Raw genomic sequence first — 23,326 nt, forward strand, 5'->3', positions numbered from 1 at the left:
TGTTTGATACATGCATGTGTAAATAATATTTGTATTTAACTGTAATTTCACATAATGGTTGACTTTGCCCTGCATTTTTATAATTTGTGCAGTATTTAAAAGGTTATCTAGACAAATGGTATCATAAAAAAACAAAGAAAAAATGACTTATACGACAAACTTCAGTTTTTAGCTGTAAGAACGTATTGCAGTATAGATATTACACACTGACTGCATAATTAAATGCACCAGGGTGAATCTGAATAAGCAACCAATGGTTTATCATCAACAGACCTTGTTGGTAACGTGCAGCATCCATCAGCTGTCAGACGGACTTGAGTTTCATAGCTGTCTGGTGGGCACACAACTTGTTGAACCGGAGGGCACTCCACGGTACTGCAATCAACGCTGAAAACTTAAAAGAAAAAAAATTAAAGTTACGATGTGAAGCATGCAGCAGGCAATACATGACTGAATAAAGAGACTTGCTTGTCTATATATAAACATATCTCTCTCTTTCTCTCTCTCTATATATATATATATATACACATATATATACACACACACACACATACATACACACACTGCCAGGCCAAACAAAAAAAAAAAGTCGCCACCAAATAAAAAAAAAGGTCACACACACTAATATTTTGTTGGACCGCCTTTAGCTTCGATCACGGCATGCATTCGCTGTGGCACTGTATAAGCTTCTGTAATGTCACAAGATTTATTTCCGTCCAGTGTTGCATTCATTTTTCACCAAATGATGGGAGAGTTGGATCACTGCGCAAAGCCTTCTCCAGCACATCCCAAAGATTCTCAATGGGGTTCGTTTCTGGACTCTGTGGTGGCCAATCCATGTGTGAAAATGATGTCTCATGCACCCTGAACCACTGTTTCACAATTTGAGCCCAATGAATCCTGGCATTGTCATCTTGGAATAAGCCTGTGTTATCAGGAAAGAAAAAATCCATTGATAGAAAAACCTGGTCATTCAGTATATTCAAGTAGTCAGCTGACCTCATTCTTTGGGCACACGCAGTATCCTATAGGATAGTTACTGCATGCTTAGTTTAGTTAGTTGCTTAGTTAATTCCAGGTGGGGACTTTTTTTTTTTTGACCCGGGCAGTGGTATATACACACGCACACTGCTCAAAAAAATTGAAGGGACACTTTGAAAATACATCAGATCTCAATTGGGAAAAATATCATGCTGGATATCGACTGATATGGACTGGGTAATGTGCTAGAAATGAAAGGATGCCACATTGTTTGATGGAAATGAAAATTATTAACCTACAGAACGCTGAATTCAAATACACCCCGAAAATTAAAGTGAAAGAAAATGATGCAGCAGGCTAGTCCATTTTGCTGAAATGTCATTGCAGCAACTCAAAATGGTACTCAGTAGTTTGTATGGCCCCCACATGCCTGTGTGCATGCCCGACAACATTGGGGCATGCTCACAATAAGAGGACAGATGGTGTCCGGGGGTATTTCCTCCCATATCTGGACCAGGGCATCAATGAGCTCATGAACAGAATGAGGTGCAACCTGGTGGAGTCAGAAGGAGCAAAACATAATGTCCCAGAGGTGTTCTATTGGATTAGGTGAGGTGAGCGTGGGGACCATTCAATGGTATCAATTCCTTCATCCTCCAGGAACTGGCTGCATACTCTCACCAGGCATTGTCGTGCACCAGGAGGAACCCAGGACCCAATGCACCAGCGTAGGGTCTGACAATGGGTCCAATGATTTCATCCTGACACCTAATGGCAGTCAGGGTGCCATTGTGTAGCCTGTAGAGGTCTTTGTGTCCCTGCATGGATATGCCTCCCCAGACCATCACTGACCCACCACCAAACCGGTCATGCTGAACGATGTTACAGGCAGCATAATGTTCTCTGCAGTCTCCCAAGACCCTTCCACATCTGTCACATGTGCTCAGGGTGAGCCTGCTCTCATCTGTGAAAAGCACAGGGCGCCAGTGGCGGACCGGCAAATTTAGGTGTTTAATGGCAAATGCCAATCAAGCTCCACGATGCCGGGGCAGTGAGCACACACAGGGTCCATTAGAGGATTTCAGGCCCTCAGGCCAACCTCATGAAGTCTTTTTCTGATTGTTTGGTCAGAGACATTCCCACCAGGGGCCTGCTGGAGGCTAGTTTGTAGGGCTCTGGCAGTGCTCATCCCCTTAAGATAAAAGACCTTCTGTGTGCAGCAGCCCCCCGTCACACTTACCTGAGCTCCCTCTCTGTCCAGCAATGTCCACGAGTGTCTCAGCCATGCGAGATTCTCCCTCCTGATTGGCTGACACACAGCAGTGGCGCCATTGGCTGCCGCTGCTGTCAAAGTCAGCTAGCAAATAAGGAGAGAGAGGGGACAGGGCCGGGTCAGGACTCTGTGTCTGAATGGACACAGCGAGCTGTGACTCAGCTCGGATGCTCCCATAGCAAGCTGCATGCTGTGGGGGCACTCAACAGCAGGGAGGGGCCAGAATCAAAGAAGAGGGACACGAGAAGAGGAGAATCCGAGCGGCTCTGTGCCAATCCACTGGAACGAAACTTTACAATGACTTCAAAGTGTTACTAAACTCAGAACCTGCATTCACTATATCTGGTCTCCCACAGTACACAGAACATGGAATTGCAATAGTTTTAGTAAATATAAACTAATATCTTTGTTCATCAGTTGTATCTAGCAGTTAGAGCAGTCTTGTAACTTGTATCGGTGTATTCTGAAAGCTTGAATGAGGAGTTTTCATTTCTAATAAATTTAAATGGGACTGCGAGCAATCTATTGTGGTGTAAATTTTAGGATGCCGCTAGCACTGATCACTCCCTTGTTGTGAGTGTGTTGTGAATGAAATACTGTAATATAAATATGTGCTGTGCAAACCTGTGTAGCTTATATTAATAATAAATAAGAGACAGAGGGGATATGATAGAAACTTTTAAATACATAAAGGGAATCAACTCGGTAAAGGAGGAGAGCATATTTAAAAGAAGAAAAACTACCACAAGAGGACAGTTTTAAATTAGAGGGGCAAAGGTTTAAAAGTAATATGAGGAAGTATTACTTTACTGAGAGAGTAGTGGATGCATGGAATAACCTTCCTGCAGAAGTGGTAGCTGCAAATACAGTGAAGGAGTTTAAGCATGCATGGGATAGGCATAAGGCTATCCTTCATATAAGATAGGGCCAGGGACTATTCATAGGATTCAGATATATTGGGCAGACTAGATGGGCCAAATGGTTCTTATCTGCCGACACATTCTATGTTTCTAAATTAATTTAAACAAATAATGAATTTGTAGTGAAAAATTTGTATCACTCTGTGTAGAAAAAATATATATGTGTATATATCAACAGTTGTGCACTGATTAAATCCAATTTAACCACTTTAAGCCCCCGTTCACATAGGGGCGACGCTACTTCGCACCGCGACCTCCGAGATCGCGGTGCGAGCAGCGCGCCGCGACCTCGGAGCGGCCGCCACGGACTTCATAACATTGAAGTCTATGGCGGTCGCCTCCTGGTCGCCCCAAAGAAGCTCCGGACCCTTTTTCTAAGTCAGAGCGACTTGTGTCACTCCTATTAGAACGGGTCCGCAGCTTCCATATGGGAGACGACCTACGGCGACCTGTGAGGCGACCAGGTCGCCTCACAGGTCGCCTTAGTGTGAACGGGGGCTAACACTGCTCACTGTGCCTCTACTGCGGCACAGTGGCTCGTTATCGTCTGGCGACGTAGACCTACGTCACCAGACATTCCCCTCTCTCGGCGCTCGCTCCCGCTGTATTCAGTCACAGCGGGAGTCGGGCCAGGGGAGGAGCAGCGGTGATTACCGCTGCTCTTCCCCGATCGTCGGGGATCGAGTGTGGAGATCCGCCCCCTTGTGTAAACAAAGCGGGTGGATCTCCTAAGTGACAGGCAGGGACAGATTGCAGGATTCAGCATAGCTGAACCTGCGATCTGTGCCTGTGTCCCACAGTCCCCTCCCCCCACACACGTCAGTAAGCACCAGCCATACATTAACCCCTTGATCACCAATAAAAGTTAACCCCTTCCCTGCCAGTGTCATTTTTACAGTAACAGTGCATATGTATAGCACTGATTACTGTAGTAATGTCACTGGTACCCCGAAAAGTGTCAAAAATGTCAGTCAAGGGTCCGATCTGTCCACCACAATGTCGCAATCCCTGCAAAAAAAAAAAAAAAAATTGCAGATTGCCGCCATTACTAGTTAAAAAAAAGAACAATAAAAATTACATAAATTTCCCGCAGTTAGTAGCTGCGATAACTTTTGCACAAACCAATCAAAATACGCTTATTGCGATTTTTTTTAACAAAAATATGTAGCAGAAAACAAAATTGGCCTAAAATGTTAAAAATTTTGATTTTTACATTTTTTGGGGGGGAATTTCATATAAAAAATGTGGAAAATATTGTTATTTTTTCAAAATTGTCGCTCATTTTTTTGTTTATAGCGCAAAAAGTAAAAATCGCACAGGTGATCAAATACCACCAAAAGAAAGCTCTATTTGTGGGGATAAAAAGGACATAAATGTAATTTGGGTACAGCGTCCCACGACCATGCAATTGTCCTTTAAAGTAATGCAATGCCGAATCGCAAAATATGGCCTAGTCAGGAATGGGGTAAAATCTTCCGGTCTTAAAGCGGTTAAAATTACGCTCATTGAGAATTTTTTTGTCAAAGACATGTAGCTAAATATATTTTGGACTAAATATATATGACAAAAATTGAATATATTGGATATTTTTTAATTGTCAAAGTAGAAAAATATTGTTATTTTTTTCGAAATTGTCGCTGTATTTTTATTAATATCGCAAAAAATAAAAATCGCAGAGATGATCAAATACCACCAAAAGAAAGCTCTGTTTGTGGGAAAAAACGAAAATTTTGTTTGGGTACAGCGTTGCATGACCGCGCAATTGTCAGTTAAAGTCGCCCAGTGCTGAATCGCAAAAAGTGGCCTGGACGTAAAGCAGGAAAATTCTCCGGCGGTAAAGTGTTTAAACACAATTAATAATTCTCTATATGCAATATAACCGTACAATGAATATTCAAACAGATATAAATCATGCAAAGTGATGTAGTGAATTCGTGTCCAATTCCTTATGCCTGGTATTCAAATTATAAGTGTCCAAACAAAGTATGCTTCTCTGTATGGAGATTAATTCCCTTTTACTAGTGCTCAAATATGGTCGTGAGCAAACTTGATTTCACTTCCAATCTTTGTGCCCCCCCCCCCTCCCCATTCAGATGGGTGCCTCACCTTTATGCCTGTGACCTCGCATTTAAGCTTGGTCAGTAATGGCCTTGTGCTCAATCCAATAGATATGGATGTGGGATTGCTTTTTCTTAAATGCTGTCAGGCAGCTCCTATCCCTCATGGATGGCTCACATGGATAGGAAGAAAGATATACATGGTGCAAGTAACCTCTTGTAAACTGACTTTCTTAAAAAAAAACTTATTGCACTTACATTTAATTGGTGCTTGCAGCGCCCCACACTATAATGGCCATTTTGCAAATAGTGGCCCAGAAGCTCAGGCGGGGGTCTCCAACTGTTCTGGTTTATCCGCTCAGTGAGCTGTGAAAATGCTCTTAGCCGTACTCACACTCCGACGTATGGCCCCTCCCCCACGCGTATCGACACAGGGCTCTTGCGTGTCCTCATCAGGGGGAAGGAGTTTGCATTTCTCCCATGACTCAGGCAACACAGCGGGTTGAAACCCATAATAGGCCATGAATGGAGACATTCCAGAAAACAAGTGGATGGCAGAGTTCCTGGCAAACTCCACCCAGGGTAGCAGATCAACCCAATTGTCCTGATGGTCAGAGATACAACAGTGGAGAAATTGCTCCAGAGCTTGGCTGGAACGCTCAGCGGCACCATTGCACTGCGGATGGTAGGACAAAGAGGAAGAGAGTTGAATACCCAACTGAGAGCAAAAGGCATGCCAGAAACTGGAGACAAACTGGCCCCCATGATCCGAGACAATCTCACTAGGCAACATGTGCAAACAGAAGACCTCCCTGGCAAACACAGAGGCAAGCTCCTGAGCGGTAGGCAGCCGCTTAAAATGGAAAACAGTGGGACATTTTGGAGCACCGTTAGAAAAACATGAGGATAACCGTGTAACCAAGAAACCTGGGGAGTCCCACAATAAAATCAATGGCCAGACAAGACCAGGGACACTTCCCATTGGGAATGGGATGCAGTAGGCCCAAGGGAAGGTGCCGAGGACATTTGTTCTGGGCACAGACCGAACAAGCAGCCACATTTGCAGCAACATCAGCGAGGAGCGATGGCCACCAGAACTGGCAGGAAATAGCCCAGGACATGTGGTTCTTACAAGGATGACCGGCAGTCTTGGAATTGTGGTACGTGCGCAACAGTCCGATGCGCAACCCCTCAGGTACAAAATATTTGCCAGCAGGTCTCTCCGTGGGATAATCAGGTTAGGTAGCCAAGATCTGTTCCCCAAGAGGTTATGTTGGTGCGGATAGCAGCCAGGATATGATCCGAAGGTATGACTGGTGTCGGCACGGAGTCCTCCTTGGACAACTCAGAATACTGGTGAGACAAGGCTTCAGCCTTTACATTCTTGGAGCCGGGCAAATAGCAGACCACATAGTTAAAGTGAGACAAGAATAAGTGTCTTGGCTTCTGAGAGATACGTCAGATTCTTACGATCGGTGAGAATGAGAACAGGAACCACAGAACCTTTGAGCAAGTGTCTCCACTCTTTGAGAGCCAGGATAATGGCCAAGAGCTCTCTGTCTTAGAACTCACAAGGAAGTAAGGGTCCATCAAGTGTCCGACGCTGAGACAAGAGGGTGCCTACTCCTGTCTCAGATGCATCCACCTCTAGGACAAAACCACGCTGCTCCCCTGTCCAAGATGACGCCGATTCAGCAGCATCCCGTGTCCACGTTGCATTCCCAAACGCCTCCAGGAACTCCCATCCAGTGATTCTATCAGAAAACCACCGCAAAATGGGGCCGGGTGTACCAAGATGGCCACCGATTCATGCAGAGCACATGGGCTACAAGAAAATGGTGGCCTGCAGAGCTACTGAGGACCCTTGTGGGGATCCCCCAGCCTCCTGACGGGATCGATTTGAAGGTGGGCCCTGGAGTAACAGGTAGAACCCCCCCCCCCACAGGATTGTTCGTCCGTCGCCCCCACCTACGGCCTAAAGCACGGTCCCAGCCCCCGGGAGTAGTCACAAACATTCCAATAGCCCCGAGTAGTGAGGGGGGGGGGGGTGTGACAGGACAGAGGGGAACCGACCATCATAGGGAGGGGCCAGCGTCCACCCCAAAACCCGCCAGGGGAAGAGGGGGGAACATTTACTCACCACACCGGGAACAGGCGGGCGCCATCTCCTGACATGACCCCTCTCCACCGAAGTGGGGGGGCTGTCGGCCAAATAGGAACGCTGCGACTCAGGCCTAGACCCAGTTGTATGTGATCTGGCGAGACGCTTAACTCGCTGGGCCAATCCCCGTCCAGTGAGACTATGTCATGGCCGACCCAGCGCGGAGCTAAGGTTTGCGTGCGCTCGTTGGCCCAGCTGGGGTGACCACTGGATCTATATATCCAGCCCGCCGCCCAGATCCAGCATAGTTGCTTGTAGATCTCACAGAAATAAAATCCAGAGAAAAAGCTAACTAGAAAAAAAAAACTATTTAGAAAAAAACTTTGCCAGGACCAGAGATCCCAGCAAGGAACTAGGTCCTTACTCCTAACTAGGCAGACTAAAACTGACATCCTATAGCAGGGAGAAAGAATGTATACCTCCTGTGACTGCCCATAGGCATAGCCAGAACTTTTCTCTGCCTAGTGTCCTACCCCTGTAGGGGGCAGCATAACCCTACTGATATGAAGATCAGAAGACTGTGTCAGTCAATGAACGATAGAGAAAAGACACATTTTTATGGGTACAGCGTCGCATGACCGCGCAATAGTCAGTTAAAATAATGCAGTGCCGTATTATAAAAAATGGCCCAGTCATTAAGAGGGTAAAACCTTTTGGTCCAGAAGTGGTTAAAAACAAAACTATTCGATTTTGGCAATAACAGGTTGTGTGTGGATTTCTGTCAGTCACAGGCTGTGTCACATGCCTCCAGCCTGTGTCTTAGAGTAACAGGGAGGTGAAGTCTCCATCAATCAAGATGTAACATCCTACCCCAATTGTGTTTAGCAGTTTAGTGGGCACAAAGGTGGAGGGAGGGGAATGTGATTTACCACTGTGTATATGCCCACATGTGACTCTATAGTAACGTGCTGCTCAGGCGTCATAGGAAAGAAATGCTCGGGGTAAAAATACACTGAAAACTGAGCATGTGCACTGCAGTGGGGACATGGAAAGAGGGGAGGGGGGAAGAGAACAGCAGGACTAACCAGTTTTTTTTGCAAAATACAAAGAGGATCCCATAGTAAAACAGTTTTTACTGATAATTTTTAATGATGTGGGTTTAATAACATTTTAGGGTATTTCACGAACATGGGGAATGCTGTAGCTTGATCATTTGAGGGGACGCTCAGGCGGTAAGCCCGTTCCACCATGCAAGGAGAGGTGAACCCCAGGGCCTCTGGGATGTGTTTGGCAGAGAAGTCCACAAAGCAGGTCACCTTATACGATTCTGGAAGCCCGATAACATGCAAGTTTCTGTGCCAAATCTTCTAATTTCTCTAGCAGTAATTGGTGGGTCTTAAGTTGTTGAACCAAGGTCAGGACTTGGTGTAGCTTGTCCTCTGTTATGGAGACCCTCTTCTCTGTCACATTTAAATGCTGAGAGTGGCACCCATACCTCCTCTTAAGCTGTACAACTCCCATCATTACAGCTTTCGCTAAAGTAGCTGTGATGGTGGAGGAAAGGACAGATACAATAGCCTAAGCAGTCTTCTCATAAGTATGATCATCTCCTTTGGTGAGCAGTATGGGAAGCTAAACATTGCTTTCTTCTAGATCCATATCCACTGCTTTCGTGATGTTGGATTCCGGGGCAGGCCTCAGTGTGACCAGCTCGGCCGGGGGAGGGTATCTGCTTTAATCCAAGTACCACTCCATTTGTTGTTCCTTGGGATGAGTGGAGGGAGACCAGCTAGTGGGGAGGCTGCTGGATGATTTTACATGCAGCTGTGTGTGCGCTCAGCAGGAGCCGCTGAGATCTGCTTCTGTTCCATGTGTCGCCAGAACCAGAAGTTGTGATGCCTTTTAAAGGCAGCTTCCTATGTTCATGACTTTAGCATTAAGATTTTGTGCATAAGAATGGAGTTAAAGGTCATTCTTGATATTTGTCTGATGACATGTTACATCCACACAGAAAAGAAGAGCACAAAACAGTTGTAATTGCTCTGCAATACCAAGATCCTAAAATACAAGATCATGTTGGTTATTCACTGCCCTAGTCCAGTTGGCTGCAATTTGGCATACATAATTAACAACAAGAGCTGGCTACAGAGCTGCTTCTGCTAAGTTAAAAGCAGCTTTTAGGCAGATATCAAATTTACTGTTATTAGAATAATTAGAAGCAGGAACATCTTCAATAGGTACAGTGGAAAAACTATTTACTGGTGCAAACACAATGTAACCATGAACACTCCGAGCCCTACAGGTGGGCACATATTACTACAAAAGTATATTTTAGGCCAACAGACCGAAACAGATACTTGTCTATCCAGAGTGGATACCATCCCACATGGTTAAAGAATATCCCTTGTGGTCAACCGATGCGGATAAGGCGTAATTGTACATTTGATGAAGATTTTCTATCTCAATCTATGGTGATAAAAGACAAGTTCATCAATAAAGGGTATAGGCCAACAGACCGAAACAGATACTTGTCTATCCAGAGTGGATACCATCCCACATGGTTAAAGAATATCCCTTGTGGTCAACCGATGCGGATAAGGCGTAATTGTACATTTGATGAAGATTTTCTATCTCAATCTATGGTGATAAAAGACAAGTTCATCAATAAAGGGTATAGGGAGGAAGTTTTGGATCGCGAGATCCAGAAAATATTAGAGGCTCCAAGGATAAGATGTTTGGAGAATGTCGAGAGAAGTGGGACTACCCATTCAGGAAACACAAAGGAGTGGAGTTTTCTGTCCGATTATTCCGAGGACTACAGAAAAGTAGAAGCCATCTTCAAGAAGCATTGGCATATCCTGGGGATGGATAGGACACTGGGTCTAGTGTTGCCCAGTCTACCATCCGTCATTTACAGAAAAGCCCCTCGTTCTGGGGATAAGGTAGTTAAAGATTCTGGACCCTCCAAGTACCTAATTTTTCCCTGGAAGGAGAGGATTCCATGCGTGTGGAAGGTGCAGGGCCTGCTATTTTGCAAAAACTAACCCCAAGAAGCGAGATGAGTTTAAGGTTTCTGCAATTAGGAAATCGTTCAAAATGAAACACCTTATAACATGTGACACGACTAATTTCGTATATACTTTAATGTGCCCCTGTAACCTGTTATATATCGGACGCACTAAACGCACGGTCAAACAGAGGGTGGGGGAGCACATTAGTAATATTTTGAGTGGTAAAAAAGAACAGTGTGTCTGAACATTTTAGACACTACCATCAATGAGACCCAAGAGGGCTCCATTTTTTGGAGAAACTAAAGGGTGTCCCCTTCATGGAGAGGATCAAATTTGATCAGGGAGCTATCAAAGTGTGAGACCAAGTGGATATTTCTGACTCAAGCTCTCGATTCAATAGGTCTGAACATAGAACTAGACCTTAACTGCTTTATTAGTGACATTTAGGGAGGTTGAAATATAGTAATATATGACACCCTATATTTAAAATTTGTATATAAAGCAGTATTTTGTGATCCAGAATTAACCGGTATGTAACCTATAGCCACCATTTTTCATTTAGTTAACCATTCCGTATGTATAATTGGCTGACTAATATGTACACTCATTTTATAAGTGATTTTCATGATTTGTTGTCTACTTTATCTTTGTGGTTTTATTATTTTATGTTATTGATTATGTCATGGGATGTATTTGAATATCGTGCAATTTTATTGTACGGTTTGTCAGTACCTTCCGATACATATATATATATACTGCATGTATATATTTACATACATTTAAGAATGCATTTATTTGTATTGTTTTATAAATGAGTGTTATTTTGCACTTACTCCCATTAACATGCAGTATTGGGATTGGTGCGGTTGTTGTACAGTATTGTATACAAATAACAGGAAGGGTGTTGCTTGGACACAGATCCCTCGCCTTATATACCTTGCTTGTGCAGACATTTACAACTCTGTGCATCATCCAAATGGCTTTGAAATGAATAATATTCGATTTTTTCTCCAGACCCTATTGGGTTAATTGTTCAGTCGGCCAAATTATCCGCTTGGACAGGAGGACGTGTTCACAGCTTGTGTGCTGCCGGCTGGCCTGTGTCCACTAAGGGGATACCGGTGTGAGACTATGGCGGTACCTGTAATGGGTCTGAGCAGTGTGTAGCCACTAGGGATGTAACGATATCTAAGATATCGCGATATCGTATCGTCGTGGTCGTGTCTCGATATCGTCGTGGTTGGGTTACAATATTATAGACCAGAGTTTAAGGATTTTTTTTACTGTTTTTTTTTTTTTTTTCTTGCAATGTAGATATTTTGATCTTTCTGATGAAAAACGTGAACATAAGCTAAATGTTAGGTCAGTGTTTTTTTTAAAGGCTTTTTTACTGACTATTTTATTTAAGTTTAAGTTATGTTCCTAAATACCAGTTTTAAAAGGCTGCCTTTATTTGCCTTGCACATTAAGCGCCGGTTCACACTACCGCGACGCTACTTCCCGGGGCGACCTCCGAGATCGCGGTGCGAGCAGTGCGCCGCGACCTCGGAGCGGCCGCCACGGACTTCATAACATTGAAGTCTATGGCGGTCGCCTCCTGGTCGTCCCAAAGAAGCTCCGGACCCTTTTTCTAGGTCGGAGCGACTTCTGTCGCTCCTATTAGAACGGGTCCGCAGCTTCCCTATGGGAGGCGACCTGCGGTGACCTGTGAGGCGATCAGGTCGCCTCACAGGTCGCCCTAGTGTGAACCGAGGCTTAAACCTGACTTAACTTGATCTTTGTTTGCACTTAAAGGGAATTGCCTATTGTTTGTTTACAATTGTTCTAGCTGCTTCTTAACTTGAACATTGCACAGAAGAATCAGTTATGCAACCAAATATTACTATACAGAATATTGATGTTCCTGACTACAACTTGCACTTTAAAAGCACTATGTGATCAGTGTTTTATGTTGTCATGGATCCATAAAAACAATAAATTGCCTGTTGACTGGCAAAAGCAGAATAAATGTCGGTATTTTTTCGCTATTATCATCACAAACACTATCATGAGCTATTTAACAATACCATGAGCTTTTCCACAATATCGCAATAAATATCGTACCGTAAGGTCAATATCGAAATTGTATCGTACCGTGAGATTTTGATATCGTTACATCCCTAGTAGCCACTATATGAGGTTGCGCGATTTGCACTATGTAAGCCCTTATTGGGTTATTGGCATTGTTGGATAATGATGTTCGTACGTGCATGAGTATTGCGTATTGAGGCAGGCCCGGCCGCTGTGTGCCAGTGTGCTGTGTGATCCACCGCCACTCGTTTGCATAGGGCAGGATGCGGTTCACTATTTAAATGGAATGCCGTGCCGTATAGTCACGCCCCCAATGACGAAGGCGGATATAGGGGGTGGCTATACGGCGTCCACATCTTGGTAGAATACAGAGTGGTAGGAGCCTCCGGATGTTGATCTGTCTAGCGTGGAGCTGACTGGTGATTAAGGGTGACTCCTACTCATGTGACTGGATTTGACTGTGCAATATTCTCATCTAATAAGTGAGTGCAATGTGTGCCGTTTTATTCAATAAAAATTACAGTTAAAATGGTATCATGGTTGTGGAAGTTCTCTCTTATTTCTATATATACGGGTTCGAGGAACTACTGCTGGACAAGTGCTGATCCATACTGGATGGAGTGTATTTATGGTGACATGCTTTTTGTGCCTGATCCATGAGAGTGGGTAGGCAAAGGGATCTAGTGAGTCTCCAATTCATCTATACTATTCCCGGCACATTGGTGGTGGAGAGTGACGGTGTTCCCTCTAAGCTCACTATTACTACTTTTTTGGATGAGATTGTCAAGCCATTACCTGCCTGTTTGATCTTATGGACTTCTGATGGACTATTTTAATGATTTTAGGATGAAGTGTGCAGTAATTTGGTGATCATACTATAGTATGGAGTATCATAGTGATTAGTGTCTTTCTTTCTACCGACCAGAAAGCACTTAAAGGTGGTAAGGGGATACCACCATTCCTGCGCTACTGAAATTTTTGTATTGTGTAAATGTATCCAAATTATAACATTCTACACAAATTTCATTATCTACATAATGGTGGCAGCTATCCTCAGAGATACAGTTGTATTCAAAATTATTCAACCCCCACTGAAATTGATTGTTTTGGCCAGTTTGACATTGATTTTGATCATTCAGTCATCCTGCTTACAATTAAATCAAAGAGGCACGTGTAGGTCAGACAAATATAACATAACATTTATAATGAAATAACCACAAATGTCTTTTCTGTGCTCACATCATTATCAGTTTTATTCAACCCCCAAGTGACATTCAATCTTAGTACTTAGTACAACATCCTTTTACGGTTATAACAGCTTTTAAACGTGAAGCATAGCTTGACACAAGTGTCTTGCAGAGATCTACGGGTATCTTCGCCCATTTGTCATAGGCAAAAGCCTCCAGTTCAGACACATTCTTAGGCTTGTGCACTGCAACTGCTTTCTTTAAATCCCACCAGAGGTTCTCAATCGGATTTAAGTCTGGTGACTGTGATGGCCACTCCAAAATGTTCCAGCCTTTAATCTGCAACCATGCTCTAGTGGACTTGGAGGTATGCTTGGGATCATTGTCCTGTTGAAAGGTCCAACGTCTCCCAAGCCTCAGGTTTGTGACGGACTGCATCACATTGTCATCCAATATCTCCTGGTACTGAAGAGAATTCATGGTACCTTGCACACGCTGAAGCTTCTCTGTACCTGCAGAAGCAAAACAGCCCCAAAGCATGATTGACCCCCCACCATGCTTCACAGTAGGCAAGGTGTTCTTTTCTTCATAGGCCTTGTTCTTCCTCCTCCAAACATAGCGTTGATCCATGGGCCCAAACAGTTCTAATTTTGTTTCATCAGTCCACAGAACACTATCCCAAAACTTCTGTGGTTTGTCCACATGACTTTTGGCATACTGCAGTCGACTCTTCTTATTCTTTGGAGACAGCAAGGGGGTGCGCTTGGGAGTTCTGGCATGGAGGCCTTCATTACGCAGTGTGCGCCGTATTGTCTGAGCAGAAACTTCAGTACCCACATCTGACAAATCTTTTCTCAGTTCCTCAGCAGTCACATGGGGACTTTTCTCCACTCTATGCTTCAGGTAGCGCACAGCAGTCGAAGTCAGCATCTTCTTTATGCCACGACCAGGTAGCGTTTCAACAGTGCCCTTTGTTTGAATTTGCGAATGATGCTTCCTATGGTGTCTCTTGTTATGTTTAACATCTTTGCAATCTTCTTATAGCCATTGCCCTTCCTGTGAAGAGTAATCACCTCTTCTCTTGTCTTGTCTTCCTGGACCATTCTCTTTACTTCACCATGTTTGTAACCACACCAGTAAATGTCTAGAAGGAGCTGAGTATCACAGTCATTTTAAAGCTGCCTAAATGATGCTTATTAGGCTTTATTTCTGCTCCCTGACATCCACAGGTGTTTTCAATACCTGATTGAAAACATTTCAATGAACCTCTGTTCTTCAGAGTGGTAGTCTTTAAGGGGTTGAATAATTGTGTCAATGAAGAATTCACAAAAGAAACATTTACTACTGTATTACAAAACCAATTGATGTCATTTTAGTTGCATATGGTTCTTTAAGAAGTCCTTGTAGGATTTCATTCTGAATACAATTACAAATGTACACTAAATTCCCTAAAACCCTTTACAGCATTGGGGGGTTGAATAATTTTGAATACAACTGTAAGTTATCTCTATAGGGTGGAAACGGGGGAAGACTAAGCAGGAAGCACCACCTGAGTGTAGTATTATTACCAGGCAGTTTAATAACAGGATTAAAAACACTCACAAGATAGGAGTATAAAACATGCTCATCTAGTGCAAAGGGGGGCCGCTCTGATCCATCTCACTGACACAGCACGGTGCCCAGGAACACGAGCTGTGGAGAAGCTGGATGGTTTTCTGTGACCACAGGGAAGTAAGAAGAACCACGATGGAACAGAGGGTGGATGTGAAATCACTGGAGGCAGGGAAAAGGCTGGAGAGCACACAGGAAGAGAACCTGATACGCACTCAGAACTTCAGCTCCTTCTTTTAGCCTGGGGTTGTACTCATCTGACAATCTATTTATACAGGAGTTCTAGCCATGGGACAAGCCAGAGGAGTGTTGGAACGCTTGTATGACCACCTATCATTTAGTAGTCCATACCTTGGGGTAAGAGGCCCAGTGTGCCACGGTGGAGGACTATTCGTACACCTGCAGTTCATTTGGCTTTGCACTCTGGGCGTTTCCTAGGATTTATGGACTTTCATCCTTATGAATGTTTATTTGCTGTCATGTGTCCTGGCATTTATGGACACTCATAAGCACTGCAATTTTTTCAAGGAGTAACGAACCAAACCTAAAAAGGTCTTTGCCCGTTTCATCTGATAGTTCTAGCCGTAGTACAACCAATTTCCCTGACACCCCCTTAGTGCAATCAGAGACCAACTGCAATCTTCCACGTGGTCCTTACGCTTCACTCACCCATGCCTCTGAGAGCTGCATGCAGCCCCATGCTAATACATGCCCCCTCAGAGCTTCATCAAAAGAAAATACTGAGAAGAGGACGGAGGGGAAGCAGTGGTAAGAGAAAGGGAAAAGGGAACTCAAGATGTGGAAACTATAAAAATGTACAATCTTTCCACTTATGCACTTTCCCCCCACAATATTTTCCTTCCTTCGCAAAGGTTTGTCTTTTGCCCCGACCCCGGCTTGGATGACTACCCGCTTCTGGACTTGACCCCGGCTTGTTCCTGACCTCGCTCTTGCTGTGCATTTATTGTGCTTTGCTCCAATAAACTGCTTTATTTTACCTGCATCTCCGTGTGGTCTAGTTTCCTGGCACCCTGTCACCACCCCACTTGATACAGACCAGCCAGTACTTGCCCATATAGAAGAATTATATGCTAAAAAAATACCATGATGACATAGATTGGCTTACCCAGCACTGTCCCGCCTCGCCATCTATTGTGCATACCTCACTACATCCAAAAATCCATTTTTAATCCTGTTCATAACAAAGGGCCATACTGTAACGGCACCCCGGACACAAAAGGGTTAAAACCGTTTAGGAGATCTTCCCCTTCCAGTGCTACAGGCACAGCTACTTGCAGGACACCAAACTCCCAAACTGGAAACTAAGGAATGATGCAAACATGCAAACAATGTAGATGGAACCTTATGAATGCTGCATACAGCTGAATAGGAAAAACCATATAAAGGGTTTACACTCCTAGCAGTCAAACTGGAACAGCATACAATAAATCCCCCCAATAACGAGACAAGGCTCAGTGTTGAGGTTCAAGCAGTAGTCAGCCAGTGCAAGCACATACAGACTCTTTTTATTACCCAGAGGGACAGCCCCTGGACTGCTACATTAACCAATCACAAATCACATACAGATCACACGGTCCAATCAAACAATGGTTACAACCCACACAAAGCCCTCCCCTCTGCCTAAAACTAGTTTTCACAGAGACCTCTATCCTGGAGACAATGGAAAATATAATTAGGTTTAGCTTCCAGGATAGAGGCAAGACTCCATTAGCCACATGGTTAAAGAAACACAAAAAGACATAAAGATGCATAACTCCCAGTCTACTGAACAGAACCCCCACATTCAACCAATTACCAGATAGCCTGGATCTGAGCGCTCAACATATCCAAACAGCGCTCAGATGCCACAAACACAGTCAAATCGCCATGGGGTTTACGTTTAGCATGGGCTGATGAGAGGGTCCATAGTCACATTGCAGGAGGCGAGCAACCAGGCTTCTCCAATGCCCACTGGCGAGATTGGTCTCGTCACATTTCTCCCCTTTTCCAAACAGACTAACAGTATCTGACCTTCTGTCGGTCAGTGCCCTTGTTAGTCCAGCAGCCCACCCACGAAACAGAAACAGCAGTACAGCCCACCCAAAATAACTGGTTACTACACCTGGGTAGAAGAGAAATTTGTCCATGTCCAGGTGCCTCACCTTGGCTGTGTGGGGGACTGGTAGACTGCCTTGGTGGGTTGCTGAGTGGGCAGAGACCAGCGGTACTCTGCCCTGTTGCAAGCGCTACCATGGAAGTAGCCTGGTTGGAGCCTGGCTGTTGGAGGGGGAGACCGACTGTCTGTTTAGATACACCACCATTCTGCGGTAGGGAGAGACCGACTGTCTCCCCTTTAGATAACCCACCATGCTGCTGTGGGGGAAGACTGACTGTCTCCCCTTTGGCTAAACAGCCCTGTTGCTGTGGGATGGAGACTGGGCTCCCAATTACCAATGAAATATTCTGCCGCTGTGGAATGGAGACTGGGCTCCCAATTCCCAATAAAATACTCTGCCGCTGTGGAATGGAGACTGGGCTCCCAATTCCCAATGAATCCATCTGCTGCTGGGGGACAGGACCAACTGTGTCTGCCCCCTGTAACTCATCCTGCCGCTGGGGAATGGAGACTGGGCCCCCAATTCCCAATACATCAGGCTGTCGCTGGGGAATGGAGACTGTGCTCCCAATTCCCTGCACTTCACTCGGCTGCTGTGGGATGGAGACTGGGCTCCCAATTCCCAACAAATCAAACTGTCCATGGGGAGAGGGGGTAACAAGCTCCTCTCCCAAATATACTTCCAGCCCCTGGAGAGGGAGACCGAATGTCTCTGCTCCCAATACAGTGTCCTGTTGCTGGGGAAAGGAGACTAGGCTCTCTGTTTCCTGCAGGACAATCTGCTGCTGTGGGATGGAGACTGGGCTCCCAATTCCCAACAAATCAATCTGCTGCTGGGCGACAGGACCGACTGTCTCTGCCCCCTGTAACTCAGCCTGCCGCTGGAGAATGGAGACTGGGCTCCCAATTCCCAATAAATCAGGCTGCCGCTGGGGAATGGAGACTGGGTTCTCCTCTTCCCTTAACTCTACCTGCCGCTGGAGTTCCTCCCAACGTGCTAGCTGGCCCTCTCTCTCTGCCCTGTCTAGCAGAGACATGAACACTGAGTTCCTCACGAACCACTTGGATCTCTCCAGTGGATTGGGTCAGAAGAAGCTCAGCCGTAACCACACCATACGGTTATATTCTTTCAGAGAATATCTGTACTCCACTGCTGGTTCCATCCTGTTGCTTTAAGGGTTGCTGTACTGAGACAGGCGTTGCCCCAACTTGTAAATCCACGGAATGGTGTCTCCTGTAGCTGTCCTGGCTGTGGGAACGATCCCGCCGCTTGCCACCAATTGTAACAGCACCCCGGACACAAAAGGGTTAAAACTGTTTAGGAGATCTTCCCCTTCCAGTGCTACAGGCACAGCTACTTGCAGGACACCAAACTCCCAAACTGGAAACCAAGGAATGATGCAAACAATGTAGCTGGAACCTTATGAATGCTGCATACAGCTGAAAAGGAAAAAACATATAAAGGGTTTACACTCCTAGCAGTCAAACTGGAACAGCATACAATAAATACCCCCAATAACAAGACAAGGCTCCATGTTGAGGTTCAAGCAGTAGTCAGCCAGTGCAAGCACATACAGACTCTTTTTATTACCCAGAGGGACAGCCCCTGGACTGCTACATTAACCAATCACAAATCACATACTGATAACACGGTCCAATCAAACAATGGTTACAACCCACACAAAGTCCTCCCCTCTGCCTAAAACTAGTTTTCATAGAGACCTCTATCCTGGAGACAATGGAAAATATAATTAGGTTTAGCTTCCAGGATAGAGGCAAGACTCCATTAGCCACATGGTTAAAGAAACACAAAAAGACACAAAAATGCATAACTCCCAGTCTACTGAACAGAACCCCCACATCCCAGATAGCCTGGATCTGAGCGCTCAACATATCCAAACATCGCTCAGATGCCACAAACACAGTCAAATCACCATGGGGTTTACGTTTAGCATGGGCTGATGAGAGGGTCCATAGTCACATTGCAGGAGGCGAGCAACCAGGCTTCTCCAATGCCCAGTGGCGAGATTGGTCTTGTCACACATACCTTCAAACTTTTTATCAGGTAGTCTATACAGACCTCATGAAAATGTGCAAAACCCACTCAGCTGTGTCCTATAAGAAGTCAAAACTCACACCACGAGAACATCAGGCCCTTTATAATCTCATGAATAACAACTCAATTATTATTATTATTATGCCAGCAGATAAAGGGGGCGGTATTGTGATCCACAAAAAAAAAAGATTTATCTCATGATCCACTCTCAGGCTTCTCCCAGGAGGCCAGCCAACTGATTAATAGGGCCCTTGATGAACGCATCATTACCAAAACTGAGGCTTCCGTTCTCAGGAAAGATTTTTACAAAATACCGTACTTCTACCATCTGCCTAAGGTCCATAAAGATCTGGCTAATCCACCTGGCCGTCCGATTGTAGCTGCCATGGACAGCGTGACCAGTGAGTTCTTGATTTATATTGACCAATTTTTGAAGCCACTAAAGCAAAATTTGCCTCTGTACATTTGCGACAGCTTACATTTGCTAGACATGCTTGCATTCTACACCTGGGAGCCCACCTATTGATGGCTATCCTTGGATGTTAGATCACTTTACACATCTATCTCCAGTGAGGTGGGATTGCGAGCTGTCGAGCATTTCCTAGCCGAGGACCCTCTTACCAAATCCAGCCAAGCCAAATTTATTCTGCAAGCACTAACATACTATCTGAAACACAAGCACTTTGAATTAAATGGGACCTACTACAAATCAACAGCACAGCTATGGGGCAAATTTTTCCCCCAGCTGTACCAACCTAACCATTGGTTATTGGGAACATCGGTACTTGTCATCTAGCAAACCCTTTTCCGCCCATGTGGTTTATTATGTCATCTATATGACATAGTAATCATATGGGATGGCTCTCTGCAAGACATTTACACTTTTGTACAGTATTGTAACCACAATACATAGAGCCTAGCCTTTACCCATGTCTCAGATCAAGATTCGTTGACATTTCTGGACCTTGAATTTTGTTATGACAACAGTGCCATATACTTTGTAAAACCCACCACAGTGAATTCCTTTATACACTTCTGCAGTTGTCACCATCCCAGGTGGGTCAGTAAAATCCTCGGACTCATTTCTGCCGCTTACGGAAAAATTGTACACGTGATTATGATTATACAGTCCACGGGCAAAAACAAACAAATTCTTGGAAAAAGGATACCCCGCCCCACTGGTAGAGGATGCTTTCCAATGTTATTTGAACCAAGTTCCCGGTCACACACAAAAAATAAATCCTCTTCCAATACAGTACAACCTATCTGGTTCACTACTCCATACCAAATATAAGAAAATGGAAAACATTCTATCCAACCACAGGGCAATACTACTCGAAGACCTCCATCTACATACCTCAATAACCGCACAACCCAAAGTATCCTATATAAAAGCTAGGAACATCAAGAGCAAAATTGTCTCAAGCAAAATTAAAGTCACCCCTGCCATTCATTCAATGACCCTTATTCCACTGGTGGGGATTTGTAAAAAGTTTTTTTTCCTAACCTGTTCATTTCTACAGCATGGCCAAAAAACCTTCTCTGTGAAAGGCAATACTTCTAGTATTAAAGAGTTTTAGAATTTCTCTACGGAATTCGTAGTCTTTTGCCTGACTTGCCCATGTGGACTTTTCTACGTTGGTAGAACATTTAGAACTCTGAGAAAAAGCTTTGGTGAACACAGGAGGCTCATTAAAGGAGGTAAACACAGTGTCCCGAAATATTTCTTTCAACATAAATCCACTGTTGGCCTAAAAGTGTAGATTATTGAAGCCATTCCAAGAGTCTCCCTCTGAACGAACACTTTAAACGCTTGTGCCAGCAGGAAACATTTTGGATTTATTCTTTGGGTACTCTGGAGGTCTAAATGAGGAAATTGAGGTGCACTCTCTACAGTAAAGACTGTTAACATTACTTACTTTGGGATTTACTTGTATACTGTAACTGTATTGTTTAGTTGTGGTCCTATCTCAAAATAATTCCACTTGATTTTTTTCCCCCTCCTTCAGGCTGACCCTTATGGTTTTTCACATATTGAAAAGTATATACTGTGGGGGTCAGTCTTCTCAGCCATAGTAAGTACAATATAATGCCCCTCGTAAAGAGATTATATGTATATATATATATATATATATATATATATATATATATATATATATATACACACACACACATTATTTTGTAGGACATGTTGTCCCTTTGCTAATTCATGAAATTACTGGTAAACATATTTTTACGTACATAATATGTTTATATACATATAATATATATATATATATATATATATATATATATATATATATATATATATATACATATACACAGTGATGGTAGTAACTGCGTTTAAGTAAACGGCGTTACTTAACGCAGTTACTTTAGAGGGTAACGAGTAATCTAACTGATTACTCTTCCCCTCACGGTAACGCCGTTGCCATTACTTGGGCGGCGTTACCGCAATTACATCTACCGCCACTAGATGGCAGTAATGTAATTGTAATTCCTCCTCTCCTCTATGACTGAGGACAAGAGAGGAGGAGGAGGAGACTGATTTACCAGAGGACGAGTGCGGACTCCGGACTGAGTGAGTACAGCGCGCCAAGCCCAGCAGCAGCCAGCCAGCACCACCATCCCCAGCCAGCCACCATCACTACCACCATCCCCAGCCAGCCACCATCACTACCACCATCCTCAGCCAGCCACCACCACCATCATCCCCAGCCAGCCACCACCACCATCATCCCCAGCCAGCCACCACTACCACCATCATCCCCAGCCACTACTACCACCATCATCCCCAGCCAGCCACCACCACCAAAATCCCCAGCCACCACTATCACCACCATCCCCAGCCAGCCACCACTACCACCACCATCCCCAGCCAGCCACCACCATCCTCCCCAGCCAGCCACCACCATCCTCCCCAGCCAGCCACCACCATCATCCCCAGCCAGCCACCACCATCATCCCAGCCAGCCACCACCATCATCCCAGCCAGCCACCACCATCATCCCAGCCAGCCACCACAACCATCCCCAGCCAGCCACCACCACTAGCAGCAGCAGCCACCACCACCAGCAGCAGCCAGCCACCACCAGCAGCAGCCAGCCACCACCAGCAGCAGCAACAGCCAGCCACCACCACCCCCAGCAGCAGCCAGCCACCACCACCTCCAGCAGCAGCCACCAGCAGCAGCCACCCACCAGCACCAGCAGCCAGCCAGGCAGCACTGCAGCAGCAGCATAGGTACAAAAAAAAGAATATGGTTACTTACAGTCACAGACTCAGTCACAGTCAGGACAGGAGGACTCGGGACTCAGACCCCACCACCAGCCACTACCAGCAGCCATACACTCCAGGCAGCAGACGCAGGTACCACTCAGCAAATACCACTCAGGTACCAGTGTACCATGCAGCCAGCCAGTACCACTCAGCAAATACCATTCAGGTACCACCAGTGGCACTCAGCAAATACCACTCAGGTACCACCAGTGACACTCAGCAAATACCACTCAGGTACCGTAGTACGCAGTTACCACTAAGAAAATACCACGCAGGTACTACTCAGCAAATACCACGCAGGTACCACTAAGCAAATACCACACATACAAGGGGCATACAAGTTATTTGACATATTTGATTATTTCTATAAAGTAACGCGATAGTTACTTTCCCTGGTAATTGAGTTACATCAGTAAAAAAGTAACTAGTCACTAACTCAGTTACTTTTTGGGAGAAGTAACTATAACTAATTACTTTTTTTTAAGTTACATGACCAACACTGTATATATATATATATATATATATATATATATATATATATATATATTTATTTATTAGGGCTGCAACGACGCGTCGACTACGAAATTCGTCGACATGCGTGAAAGGCGTCGACGCGTCAACATGTGACGTGACGTCACACCCATCTCGCGTGCGTAGCCTGTAA

At 44.7% G+C, this 23,326-nt stretch overlaps 1 protein-coding gene across 2 annotated transcripts in view; it reads right to left on the reverse strand.

The window, feature by feature from the left end:
* The window catches only part of CRIM1 (cysteine rich transmembrane BMP regulator 1), a 1,384,383-nt gene that overhangs the window by 872,713 nt on the left and 488,344 nt on the right, over positions 1 to 23,326 (reverse strand). For both annotated transcript variants that reach the window (XM_082249820.1, XM_082249819.1), the window contains exon 4: positions 274 to 394. In XM_082249820.1, coding sequence (XP_082105946.1) covers positions 274 to 394 — 121 coding nt within the window. The remainder of the gene's footprint in view (positions 1 to 273; positions 395 to 23,326) is intronic.

The sequence above is a fragment of the Pelophylax lessonae genome (genome assembly GCF_965119305.1).
Source record: "Pelophylax lessonae genome assembly, chromosome: 3".
Taxonomy (NCBI): Eukaryota; Metazoa; Chordata; class Amphibia; order Anura; family Ranidae; genus Pelophylax; species Pelophylax lessonae.